Source organism: Xiphias gladius, chromosome 15, assembly GCF_016859285.1.
Source record: "Xiphias gladius isolate SHS-SW01 ecotype Sanya breed wild chromosome 15, ASM1685928v1, whole genome shotgun sequence".
NCBI lineage: Eukaryota > Metazoa > Chordata > Actinopteri > Istiophoriformes > Xiphiidae > Xiphias > Xiphias gladius.
In genome coordinates, this window is record NC_053414.1 from 26,371,845 (window position 1) to 26,385,667 (window position 13,823).

Genomic DNA, 13,823 nt, shown 5'->3' on the forward strand with positions numbered 1-13,823 from the left:
GGTTCTTGAACATACTTTGCCTCTTCTGAAATAAAGGTTTCTTCCATTTTCAGCAGTAAAGGATAACAAATCTACATATAAACCACAGCGCATCTTCCCCACTTTTGTCTCAAATATCATGTATGGATTCAAGAATTCACCAACAAAACTGGTACTGGTGTCTTAAGAACTGCTCCCAATGTTGTATCAAGAAGGTGAGATGCCTTTTTACTGCCAACACACAATCAGACTGACACAGCCCCCTGGTTTCAGTGTCCTGTCATTTAATGTCTCCCCGCTGATCCATACTGCAAATACGCCCATTAGATTGTGATACAGATTTGGGCCATCGTATCTTGCATCAATGGTATTGTGTGCCCCACGTGAACGATTTATCCCAGGAGGGGGAGGGTCAGATTAAAGTGAAGGATTAAGTGATCCTTGTATTCACTAATTCATTGACAGCGCATTAAAGGGCCAAAACATGCTTTAACTCCATACCCCTACGATTATGAAGACTCTACCATAATCACTTTAGCCCGAGAGACATTGAAAATAGGCCATTTCTCAGATGTGTGTGTGTGTGTGTGTGTGTGTGTGTGGATGGTAGGTCAGAAGGACTCCACAGACACTCAGGGCATGTAGTAGTGGGAGAAGGGCGGGGCTTCGAGGATCGTTGCGTGACAAGACTGAAGAAAACAGAGTTCAGCATGGCGTCTCACTAACACACATGCACACACGTGCACTAAACCCCCCCACTCCACATATACACACACATACTCTTTTATGTCGCTTCAGGTTAGGTTAGCTGCCCTGCCTTTACTTCACTTTTAGCTCGACTCTCCTCCCCCGTTCAGTTTCCTCTACTCCACTTCTGTCCAAACAATGAAGCAGGTTTTTTGTTTTTGTTTTTTCTATCATTTTATTTTTAAGCTGGACACAAAGTTGTTCCAAAGTAACTTAGTTACACTTAGTTATTTTTTCTGTTCTCATTCATATCCTTTAACTTCAGCAGAGCATTATAAGTGTACTGTATCGTTTGCAGTTTCTACTATATGTATGTCTTTTTTGCTTAGGCCGTATGTATGTACTCTTACTGTTTGTGTTTGATTGCTGATGAGTTGTTTTTATCTAATTCAATTATCTTATCCTTGTGCTTCGCTTTTAGATTTTGCAGTGGTTTTTGAGAAGTGATGCTGCTTGTGAAGTCCTTTTTGTGTCCCATCTGTCTCAAAAAAACCCAACTTGTTAGAGGGTTAGCTTTTCCTTTGCCTCACTGACTTTACTACAGAAGTAGAATTTAAAAATGGAAAAAGAAAAAGAAAAAAGCCATTTAGACACTATCTAATTTTTATGCAACAACTGAAACATGTTCAACACTGATATGATGGTAGCCCTGTCGCTTTAGGGGTTGGCTAGAAATGTTCACATCATGTTCACACCGTACATCAACACATTCGCCACATCCTGAGTGAAGCTGTTTAAGTTGAGCACCTCTTCCATTGTTTAATTTTGCTTTTCTGTATATTTGCTCTCACTCCTTCACAGTGTCAGCAGCAAAAGTTAAACGGAAATCAAATGAAGCCAAGTAAGTAAGTCAAATAAACACATGAAGATCTGAGGGTATTTCTGCCAAACAAGAGCGGGGAGCACTGATGCATCACTGTTGAAAATGTGGAAACTCAGCTATTCAATTTTTTTGCATTACACAAAATTTTGCCTCACCAAGACTACACTGCACTACATGATTTAAATATTTTTTTTGGTGAAATTTAATTTAACAAAAAGAAAGATAAAAATAAAAACACACTGTGAATCATTATGGTTAATTTAGTTTGTTCTTTTGCACAAGTCATTTGGTGATTTGAAGGTATCATTATTATTATTATTATTATTATTATTATTATATTGTTATTATTTTGCACGAAAAGAAAAGCCATTCAGAACCGAATAGAAGGGACTCGTGAGAATAAGAAAAAAAGCTAATCAGCGACAATGACATCCGATTTATGTTTGAAAAGAAAACGGAAATATGTACTGAAAATTATTGAACAATTCGCCCATTATTTGGTGAGAAAAAAGTTCTTATTTCAGAGTGTCTGTTATAACGCAAAGAAATATAGCAAAGATTAACGATACACTCCTGAAAGAGCAGAATCAACCCAGGTGTGAGAAAAACTCTTAAGAGAGGATGAGGGCTGTGACTCTGCGCTGGGCTTTTCATTTACCGGCATGTGAAGTGTCAGACAGCGGAACATTTACAGTCATTTGAACAGTGTGATAGTGAACAGACTGACAGCCTGCTCCATCCTCCTCAGTTACTCCGCTCGAGCTCACTGGGAGAGAGAGAGAGAGAGCGCCGAGCGGGCCTGTAGCTCGCGCGCTCCACCTCGTCCTCTCTGTGCGCGCTTCTTCTCGTGCCCTCCTCCTCATTTCTCACGCGATCATACGCGCTTATCTGCGCATGGGGGAGAGAGGGAGAGAGAGAGTTAAAAAAAAAAACCCCAGTTGTTGAACTAACCACCAGCTGAAACACTGCAAGCAGCTTGAGGGCGCGAGGTTGAATAAACAGGCTTTAAAACAAACTGACTGAGGGGGAAAACTCACATGATTTGCCTTGATGGATTTGATTTTCCATGATGGCGCAAATTAACTGAGATTCCTAATTGTGGGCAACCTAATATGCGGCTAATCTGCTTTCTACTAAGTGACTAGTGGCTAACACGGGGTCATTAATGTGGGGAAATATGTAGGCTAACGCCGATCGTTTGTTCTTTTCCGTGGATTAACGTTAAACCGCAACGTGATAGCCTGGTAAATTACGTTCGTTCAAACCAGGGTAAAAGAGCAATGCCCCCAGTTAGTGTAACCCACTGTAAGTAGCCCATGGAAAAAGAATGGAGCTCCAAACGAACGGTGCTCACGGTTATTATAGCCGGTTGTTTTCGGTGTTTTACGCCTGTAAAAGAGTTGTAGTTGTCCTGAGTTGAGTGTGAGGGTTCCCAAGTCATCACAGGGCAACGAACGAGGCCACATCATCCACGGCGGGTTCAGAAAGCAGCTACAGTGCTTACACGCCCTTGGATAAAGCGTTTGCATTATTTTGTCTACAATAACGAGCTGCATCTACCGGATGTCACTGACAGATTTTTGTTTGTGCTTGGACTTGTGCCATATACAGTGTGAGCGAACACTTAATAGCCTGGTTGAGCTCAAGTGCTCTTTCTTTTATTTGCCACATGACCAGATTCATTCTTTCAAAGCCTGATTCTGATGCTGTACTGAACGCCGGGTTAGGTCTTGGCCTTGTACGCACACGGATCTATTTGCCATAAGCTTATTACCGGAGGTCAGCAAGTCCCCCGGCCACGTGTTTTCAAGTAAGGTAAGGAATTATAAAGATATTTTACACCTTCCTTAAAAGGCATTAACGTGTTCTTCTACAAAGACCCCCCCCCCCAAAAAAAAAGCAAAGAAAAAGAAAACACACAGATAGAGTACTACAGGTTCTGCAGGCTCCCTAACGAAAAGATGCCTTTTAAACTAAAAAGAGAAACGTGAGTGTGGTACTTTCAAGTTAATTTGCGGTGAACTTTTTATATATCTGTGCTGTGACAGCGAGTTTTGGAGCATGTGATATTTTTAATCTAATGGCCCAGCACCCCTTTGCTGTCCCTCTTGCCGAACCTTGCTTCCCTTTTCTGAAGGTATTCTTTCGAGGGACTGAGGACTTTCGAAGCACTCTGGGGCAAGAAGGCAGGCTTGGATATGAGAACGGGGTCGGACGAATGAGCAAGGTCCCCGCTTTTCAGCCCCTTTGTGCTGGGCTGATGAGTACGTCCTGACAGGGGTTAACGTACCGTGAAGAGGTTAAACAAACGGACATTCCCGTTAGAAATCCTCCAGACACGTAAGGCCTTATACGTGGAGAAGCTGGCAGTGGTGCTCTCGAGTTTGAACCAGGAATGGAAGCTAAACTGGCCTGCTCAATTTTAAAGCTTGACCACTTCTCATAGACTTTTTTTTTAATTTGTTTTTGTTTTAATTATTTCAGTAAAGTCCTATGACAATAAGCTGGAGTGAGTTGTTAAAGGAGGGATTTTTTCGAAAAGAAACAGCATGTATGGAGTGTCGACTGCTTTTTATGTTTGTGACACACGGTGATATTCGTTGAGTGGAGGACAATGTATTAATTTATTTTCATTTAACCTGACAGATTTGTATGTAAACTGAGTTTATACAACGTCCAGTGACGACGTTCAGAGATGTATCCTCCATCTGAGCTGAGCTGCTAGTTTCCAAACTCCTAAAAATGTGTGTGTGTGTGTGTGTGTGTGTGTGTGTGTGTGTGTGTGTGTGTGTGTGTGTGTGTAGGTTTAAGGTTCCAGTCTTTTTTGTCAGGGCTAATAGAATAAGCAGACACAATTAAAAATAAAAAAGTGTCATATTTTACAGATTTTGCCACTTGTAGGCCTGAATTTTAACATTTTGTTTAAAAACCTGGTAATATGTAATTGTGTGTAGCAGAATTTTCAAATGTTTGATCAGTTTTGTCAGACAGTGCAGAGGAGACGAAAACAAGTGCCAGTGTTAGATTCCTTAGCTGCATAAATCCAGATAACAGTCAGGTAGAGCAACCCAGCTTAGATGTAATTAACATTTCCTTCCCATAAAATCCATTTGGATGTAATTTGATGTGATGTATTTATGCTATTTTCCATCAATGAGATCCAATCTGTGTGGAATAAAAGAGCCTATGGTAAAACCCTTGAATCTGAACATTTGATTAGACATAAAAAAGGTCTGACACTTTAATTTAGGGGCTTAAAAGTGACATTATCCCACATGAAGGCTGATAATGATTAGATGTGTATTCTACCATATGTAAAATAAATTATTCTTCAAATGAATGGCCAACTGACGCAAATACATCAGGCAGAATAATTATGAAACTAGGTTACAGCAAGCTCTTAATTAATACTTAATAATGAAAGAGATAAAACGCACATCATAGACAGAGCAAACGGTTGTGCAAGGTAAGTGGTACTGTTAGTATTCCTCAAAAGAAGCAAAACTATGTTGCTGTTTTATGTTTTGCTTCCGTATTAGAAATGCATTCTTCATTGGCAGCAACATTAATTGAGTTTGTCTTAAGAAGGAAAACAAAAGGTCTGAGGTGTCAAGCTCTTGTTTTGCTATTGGATTCAAACATGAATGTGCTGACTTGAAATCCAACTACATAGGAGTGGGTGTAAAAACCCCCCCAAACCCTAAAGTCCTTGGAGTTCAGAGTCGAAAATCTCTTCCAAGCATTCCTTGTTGTGAGGCTCAGGCTGATATGGAGCTAAAAATGCCTCGCTATGGTCTGGCATTTGTAGGCTATATGCTGTTGACTTGCACTGAGAGGAAAAAGAAAGACAGATTATGGGCAATTAAAGCCCACTTTATGCTGGTGTGCTGGCGTCACAAAGTCTGGCCAAGAATGCTCACCTCGGCTAATACTATCAATGAGAACAAACTCTGCAGCATCAACTTATTATGTACAGTGAATTATTAATGCTAGAGCTAGCACAGTCAGGCTAAACTGGTTTGCCAGTTAAGGAAAGTAGGTATGCCATGACATTTTGTCAGAATGCTAAATAGTTCTCGAAGAATGAGAAGATATGATTCACTGTTCTATATTCACAATTTTACTATTAAACAGACAAACATATCAAATATTAGAAGTGGACAAACCATGTTTTTGTGGGTTCACACAAAGACAAAGAATCCATTTTGCTTTTATTACAGTTCTGAACTAGTGAACCCATCAGCTTGGCACCTTCATGCTTTGCTCAACTTCCAACAGGCAGTTGTTGCCAGCAGAATATTAGCTGAGGGTTTTAACAGATTACGAAATTACAGCAAGAGGGTGGTTTGGCTGCTTTCTGACCGGCATGGTGCGAGCTGGTTTCTGCATAAACTGCTCTTATGATGAATAACTACTGGAAATGTACTATGTGATGTATGTAACTTAAGGTGCATTTCAATCTATCAACCATTAGAGGGCCCCCCCTAACCCAAAGACAAACTGTTAATGGGTAGCAGCTCTCACATATCTATGTGACTGTTACAGTGGTTCTCTTTGGCTGCTTTATTAACTTGTAGTTACATTTCTTTGTTTGTGCCACAATTGTCAGTGCAAAAAATAACAAACCAAAGAAATATATACGAATGTCTATGTATTTACTGTATGTTTATATTAATACATGTGCGTGAGTTTGTGCAAGCTGGCACGGCCTCAGATACAAGTCAGCTGAGGTCACTATACTTCACTGAGTCACTATGAAGACCTCTTAATGTAAAGAGAGCTGTGAAATGCCCCAGAGGACATACATGCCTTCCAGTCTCTGCCTGCCTGTCTCACTGCCTCCAGTGTCATGAACTAGGTCAAACCCTCTCCACTTTCATTGACTTTAAACCCCTACTGAGAGTGGTAGACTCCAGAGCCACTAAAATCACACTTGAAGGAGTAATGGCTGTTATAAATTGTGATTAGACCTGGGTAATTTCAAAATAAAAAAACCGAAGACTGGATAGGAACTATGGCTGGTTAAGAATTTACAAAAATGTCTGAGTTATTTGAAATAAGCATGTATTTCAAATAAAATACTGTATATTGAATTGAAATATAAGTCCATAAAGAAGTATTTTCCCCTATTTTATGTCTAACTCTTTTTACTTACTTAAAAAAAAAAAAGATCATCTGTATCTCTGAACAGAACAAAATGGAATCAATTGTGGCTGTAACAAGAGTACTGGAAAATGTTTTACATTGGTCTTGTGTAAGATTTCCAAAGCATATAATGTACATTATGCACAGTCAATTTGCTCTCCAAAAACCATGCAATTTAGTCTCACTGCCATCTCACAGAGGACGTCTGTTTTGTCTTGGATGATAATAACTAAAACTGTAACACTGTGTTTCGCTGCTTACAGGCCTGGCAGCATCCAGGGTTGGAAAACACTCATCACCGCCAACTGGAGAAACATGCTCAATTTGATGCAGCTGTCTCCTGGAGCACATGCTGATGATATGATTCTCTGTGGTGTAACTGTATTTCAGAGCTGTGGTGGCATGGAGGGGGCTGTGGCTGTGGAGAAGGCCAGCAGGCCATATAAAGCAAAGGGCACGCCAGGCTGGATAAGGATCAGAGGAGGATGAGAGAGAGGAGAGAGGAGGTAAGAGAAAAGTGAGAGAGGGGCCTCTGGGTCTGGGCTGTCGGCCACCGAAGCAGGAGGTGCTGGCTGGGATGCCACATCGTTCAGACGGCCTGGTGTACACAGAGAAACCTGATCTAATGTAGGGTTCTGACACACGCAAACACATATTTAAACAAACCACATTAAGGAACTACGTAAAACACATGCCTACATTCAGGCTTATATTCAGAGAAGTAGTTGGTAAGATGAAATAGTATAAACACGGTGAAGATGATGATGGTGAAGATAAGTGAGAGATGAAGCAGCAAGTTCTGCTGTTTGTCGAAGAAAGTGGCCATGAATAAAGGCAGATAGTAGTACACAATATCTGAAGGTAATTTTATATCAATGTACCAACTGCAACAACTCTGCACCCACTCTTCTTGAACAGCTAACCTCAACACACACATTTTCATATGAATAACGGTCACGCCTCAAAATCTATTATTTAGCCTATTATATGGCAAAGAGGATTTTTTTTCTTAGACCAGCTTTATTACACAGGGCAAAATGGTAGATACAAAAATTATATGATAAATCGGAAAACCTTTATCTGTATCAGCACAAAACAACCCCTGAAGAACATAAAAACAATGAGAAGCTGTCAAATAATTTGCTTGTATGAAACATAACAAGAATGAAATCAGGTACACCCTCAAAGAGACTTTGTCATTAGGCTATACTGCATTAAAGGCGTATGCCTTTTATTCCCATTGTCCTCTTGTCACTTGTATTGTGTTTTTTTCCAATGGGCTTTTTGTATGAGGTAATAAATGTATTAGCTATAATAACATGAAGACAGACCCAGTAAGTTTTTCCAGTATCTAGAAAGTTTATTATAGACCAAGTTGTTGGCCTTTTTTTTCCACAACTTATAAAAGGTCTATATTAAAATGTCAATCCAAAAATAAATAAGAAATAAGAATTTCTTTGGATAAATCTCATAGCTGGTGGAGCTTAGGCGAATTGTTCAAATTTCTAGTCTTTAAATAGGAAGTGAAGTGGACTTATTGGCCTCATGATGAAGACAACAAGACACTGAGCGAGTTAAAGGTGCATCAACCAACGCGATATGAAGTCTCTTATTCAGCGGGATATTACAAGACAGGTGCAAGACTCGGGTCTTCAACACACGGCTCATGTTACTGTTGTCTGCCCTGAGTGTTAGGTTGAAGAGCAACATTACCGCTGATCCTCTGTCAAAGGGTAAGTCTAGCCTTAGGGAGGGAGTGAGAGAGAGAGAGAGAGGGGTTGTTTGGGTGGGGGGGGGGAGTTAGAAGGTCAGCACCGCTGACTCCATTGAGGGAAATAAAAAGCTCAAATGTCTTGCCATTTCAACGAAAAGGGTAAAGACGCCCGTCAGCACTCATTTAAATGATTCTGCTGATCTAATAGTGATAGGTTTATCTTAATCTGCGCGATGAGGGCTGCAGTCGGTGGAAAGCCACTACTCTTTTCGGTGTGTGTACAGTGAGCTATAAGTAAAACCAGCCCCACCAAAACATCGGCGACGCTCAGGTAAACATTCCCTCTGAACTGCATCAGTCAGTGAAGCTGGAGCGGCATGGGATTAAGTAACTTTATGTCAGTCTGATCTGGGTCTTTCTATCTACGTGGACTATTTGCAGTTTTGTGGGGAATTTTCCGAGGAACGAAGGGGCTGTTGCTCGACGTCAACTTTATAATTATCAATTTAGGGGGAAAAGGGAAAAAAAATATGAAGACACACTGAAACAAACATTTGTTCCTCTGGTGTCTTTTTGCCCTAAAATGAACAGAACCGCGCAACTGCATTGACAAATGGGCCTGAAAAAACGAATCAGCAGCTCAACTAAAGCTTAAACTAAAGGAGAGCGTGTTTAGTTGGATCTCATTAAACCACGGCAGCGGAGGAGCCACAGATGAACAGGCCTATTATCAAGAGTATCTGAGCCAGGCTTCACAGTTTGGATAACCTTTAATAGCAGCCGTATTTCCAAGACGCAGCGTTTCCCATGCCATTCTGCATGCTTCAGTGCACACGTGTGTTCAAACCTCATACCTCTGGGGTCAATTACGTCGTGCCAGTCTTAACCTCCACTGACATACTGTTATATGGGCCCATCGCACATATACTTACAACCGATACGCCAGCGTCCCCCACATGATGTCACGTTATACACACTTTGTGTAATGGCTTCACAGGCCTCGCTTTTTACTGTATCTATATCACGCTCTCAGCACACATGCACACCAACCCTTAGAGTTGACAGGCCCCAGACCGTAGTTCCCTGCCGGTTTAATGGCTGACTGTAAGCGCTTCCTATGTCAGAGTGGACGGGGTGGAGGGGCGGCTCGACCCAGGGGACGGCCGCTGCCCTGGCGGATCTTTATTTTGATTTGCACTCTAATTGACCCGAATAAAGAGTGCTGTAGCACGAACAGAGGTTTTCTCCTGGCTGCGTGGCCTCGAGGGGACGGCCCTGCACGTGAACACACAAACAGCGGCGGCGGCGGCGGCTGACGCAGAGACAGTCTCCTTTCCTTGGAAAACCCCATTTGCTATTGTGCTCGTCCAATCGCTGGTTGCCCTCGGCTCGTTAAGCGTTTGACTCGACGTTTCGCTGGACTACCGCTTCCGTCTCCCTGTCTCCCTCTTCTCCCGCTGGCACCGAGGAGATCCCCGTCCCGTCTCTGCCATGACTCCTCATCCGATCACAGCCCAGCAGCAGCGAGGCTTGGAATGACTGCTTGGACTTTTTGTCGACTTAACGCACAGTCAAGACAGGATAAGCTCATTTGTTGCGGAGGGGCACCGTGAAATTTGGAAAACATGCAGGAGAAGCTGACCGAAACCCTGGCTCCCACTTCATCAAGGGCGTCGTCGTTTTTTATCGAGAACCTACTGGGCAAGGAGCGCAACGGGCAGGAATCGTTGGCAAACAACAGTCGAGGGGAAGCTGGTGCGGAAACGGTCTGTGCCGGCCGAGTCCTGAACGCACATCACGTCGACACGAGCGCTCCAGCGCCCCGTGGCACCGGCTCCGCAGCCTGGTCCCAACACAGAGACACGCCGTTGCACTGGTACCGCGGGGGGGCTAACTTGAACTTCAGAGCTTTGGAAACGCCGCACAGTGAGTAAAGCTTTTGTGTCTTCTGCAAATATAGAGTTATTTCGCCTCGGCGCAGAACAGGTCGTGCAATTAATAGAGCCCATGAGCTACATAATACACAAAAGGCAAGGACAGTTTGCTGCAGCTATTGCCAGGACAGTCAGGAGAGGTGTAATAGACCGGTGCTCGCAGATTACCACATTTTTTATAAACGGACTATTGGCTTGAATGAATTGATACAAAAATAACCGCAGAATTAAGGCCTATCAGAATGATTTCTTGATCATCGCCGTTTGCTTGTGGCCTCCGGTTCGAGGTTGCATTTATGCAGCTTTTATTTACCACCGTGCATCACGAATCGTTTGTTGTCATCAGACACACCGCGAGGTCGTTTATTTGTCGGTGTAAAATGATTAAGGTGGCTTTATTAGAAGCATGTGGAGTTCATCTAGATAGCGGCCACATCGCATGCTGCTTCTCGCTTCATTAAACTATGGACCATCTTGCGATGGGATTACACCAGCCGCGACGCCTGTCAGCCTGTTAGAGTTCAGTGCTCATTATTCCAAGTACACCTGTCTTCGAACTCGCCTTCGTGTTGATCTCAGCTACACACCTGTAAAGTTTCGTGACTGTATCTTGCACGATTGTGACGCGGTGAACGAATCTATCCGCATACAGGCAGACGTATAAACACCTGCCAAAGTACTCAAAACCACTTTCCGCTACCGTAGGTGTCTCCAGGACCAGATTTTGCCATGATGACACCGACACCGACCCCAACACACACACGCACACACACACACACACACACACACACACACACAGGGTGAAATTAATATCAGCCCCGCTATCGCGGCTGGTAATAAAACCAACAAAGTGTGGAGCCTAGATTCTTCGCTGGTTGGCGTGATTTGGTTTGTGATGCGTGTTCGGCATTTCTTTATGGAACACAGGCGGAGACTTCGAGTCGATCTGTGAAACACGTGTAAGATTTCACGATGTCTGATCACGCTACTGCATAAAAGCTGACATTTCATCGTTGTGTGTCATCAAGACATTCGTAACCCAATCTCAAGATTACGCACAAATGCCCAGAATACAACCAAAAACAGAGGAGCAGTAGCAGTGCGTCAACATGACGCTTTTACGCACACCCAGTGCCATTAATGCCACTCACATGCCTTTACATGAAAACAAAGTGCTCCTACCTTTGGTGTGTGCATTGATTTTTAAAATCCCAATATCATCATAGTAGTTATGTTCACAAGTGATGGACGCCCTGGTCAACATGAATGCCCACACAGTAAATGGGCATGAACTTGCAGTATGTTATAACTGGGTAGAAGCTGCAAAGTTCGTGTTGGATTTCCTATGGCAGACTGTTATCTATTCATTACACTCTTATCTGTATCATAATCGGGCCGGACAACTTCCTCGTGGATCATGTGTTAAACAAACCAATCAAAACGTTTAAACTTTGCCCATGCGCACCGCAACTCTCTGCTAATGAATGAGCTGTAAAACCCGAGACTATTTTAAATAGTATTTAAATTCAAGTTCGTTTAAGAAACACGATACTTTAAGTAGCTGAAAACGTCAGATACGCAACGTTCTATCTCCGCCAACTTATTTCAGTTATTCTCCTCTGGTGCGCCATTTTTTTTATATTTCTTTATTCCTCCGGTCCGCTTTATTCATGCTTCAACACACTGAAATAGACAGGGAAAAGTTTGTATTTTTTATTAAGGACAATAAAATATCAGGAAGCTGGGCAGAGAAATTAGACGACTGTGGAAATACTTGTGTTTCTTCTCATTTTTCTTTTCATTGTTGTCAGGTCCAAGGGATAATCCATGTTCAGAGGACCACTGCTGCTCCGTAACGACCAGCGACAGAGGTTCACCCGCCGTGTCCGAGCCGATAACAGAGAGCAGCGACGAGACCGACCGGAAAACAGGGGACAGCAACCTGACGGACGACAACGAGGACGCGCAGCACGCTTTTGACACACGGCCGGAGCAAGAGACACCGTCTGACCCGAGCTCCACCCGGAAGAAGAAGACCCGGACCGTGTTCAGCCGCAGTCAGGTGTTCCAGCTGGAGTCCACTTTTGATGTGAAGCGGTATCTGAGCAGCTCGGAGAGAGCGGGGCTGGCAGCCTCTCTCCACCTGACAGAGACTCAGGTCAAAATCTGGTTTCAGAACCGGAGGAATAAATGGAAGAGACAGCTGGCGGCGGATCTAGAGGCGGCTCATATTCCAAACTCGGCCCAACGGATTGTCAGGGTCCCCATCCTGTATCACGAGGGACCCGCACCCACTGCGGCACTGGGTTTCAACTTGACCGGTCATCCCGTGTCTTCACCCGTTGCGGGCTTCTCCAGCTCCATCAGCTACCCTCTGTCCTCGTTTGCTCACTCCATGAGCATGTTAAGATCGCAGATGACCGGGCTGGTGTAAAGACTGTTCAAGACCGATATATCAAACTGTTTGTTAACAACATCAATTCACCCTGTGAAGAACGAATCGTGCAATAACCCACAATGCCGCAGAAAACTGTCGACTGCATCCAAAGAGCCGCAGAGACCGCGATTATAACACAAACTAATGAATCCTCCTTATATTTCTGTTCATTAGCCTCTACAACATTCTCTGCTCCCGTCACTGTAAAGACTAAAATAACAGTCGAGCGTGGAAAGGCCGGGGGCCATGGAGGCCCAAGGTGTTCATGTATTGTATGTCTGAATACACACATATTTTTGCAAACTTTTATATTTAAAGCCACACTTTTTTCCAACTTTGTCACTTTTTCACATAACAGATAAATAAAATAAAAAAACCCAGCACAATTTTGTCTGTTTTTCTGTTGTTTATAAACACTCGCATCGTGACTTCAAATTATATTATAGTGAATGAAGTGCATCCATACGTTCGTTGACAGCCCAAGAACAAAGCTCAGAGCAGGTACCTCGGAAATGACAGAACTAACCTTTATACACCTCTGCTACAAGTGGGACTGTTTTAAGAAGCAGCCCCCCTCTTCTGATTTGATGTACAACCAAGCATCTGTATAGTTCATAAAGTTACCTATGAAAGGACATGCAATATTTTTTTGTCCACCAGTGATGGGCAGAAAGTACACTTTCATTTAAAACGACTCAGTATTTGCAAAAATGCAATCCTAATTCAATTAACCAGCGGTCTGCAGTCTTTATTTAACAAATGCCCACCGGTCGGCAAGTTGTGTCTTTGCACCATAACCTGGAGGAAGTAGAGTATTTTATCTAGTTAAACAGGACAAAGAGTCGAAAACGTGTTATTGGTGAATTTTAGCTCGTCCCAAAGCGCATGCACTTTGACTCCTGCACAATTCTGAGTTTCCACACAACCTGATATTGTGGCTCACAAATAGGCTACATAACCTAACATAACATAAACCCAGTAAGGGGTAAATAGATGGTGGCTAAGCAAAAGAAATAAAACACTACAGGCTACGGGATAAATTTT

General features: G+C 42.8%; 1 protein-coding gene and 1 long non-coding RNA gene across 2 annotated transcripts in view; one reads left to right on the forward strand and one right to left on the reverse strand.

Annotated features, from left to right (window-relative positions):
* Positions 1 to 933: 933 nt before the first annotated feature.
* Positions 934 to 13,823, reverse strand: part of LOC120800073 — a 64,158-nt gene continuing 51,268 nt past the window's right edge. Inside the window, exon 3 of the long non-coding RNA XR_005708932.1 lies at positions 934 to 2,437. This is a non-coding gene — a long non-coding RNA (uncharacterized LOC120800073). The remainder of the gene's footprint in view (positions 2,438 to 13,823) is intronic.
* On the forward strand, positions 9,979 to 13,061 carry hmx1 (H6 family homeobox 1). The gene is made up of 2 exons (XM_040145877.1): positions 9,979 to 10,334; positions 12,154 to 13,061. Exons 1-2 carry the CDS (start codon positions 10,034 to 10,036, stop codon positions 12,774 to 12,776), a joined length of 924 nt encoding a protein of 307 aa, XP_040001811.1. The 5' UTR covers positions 9,979 to 10,033; the 3' UTR covers positions 12,777 to 13,061.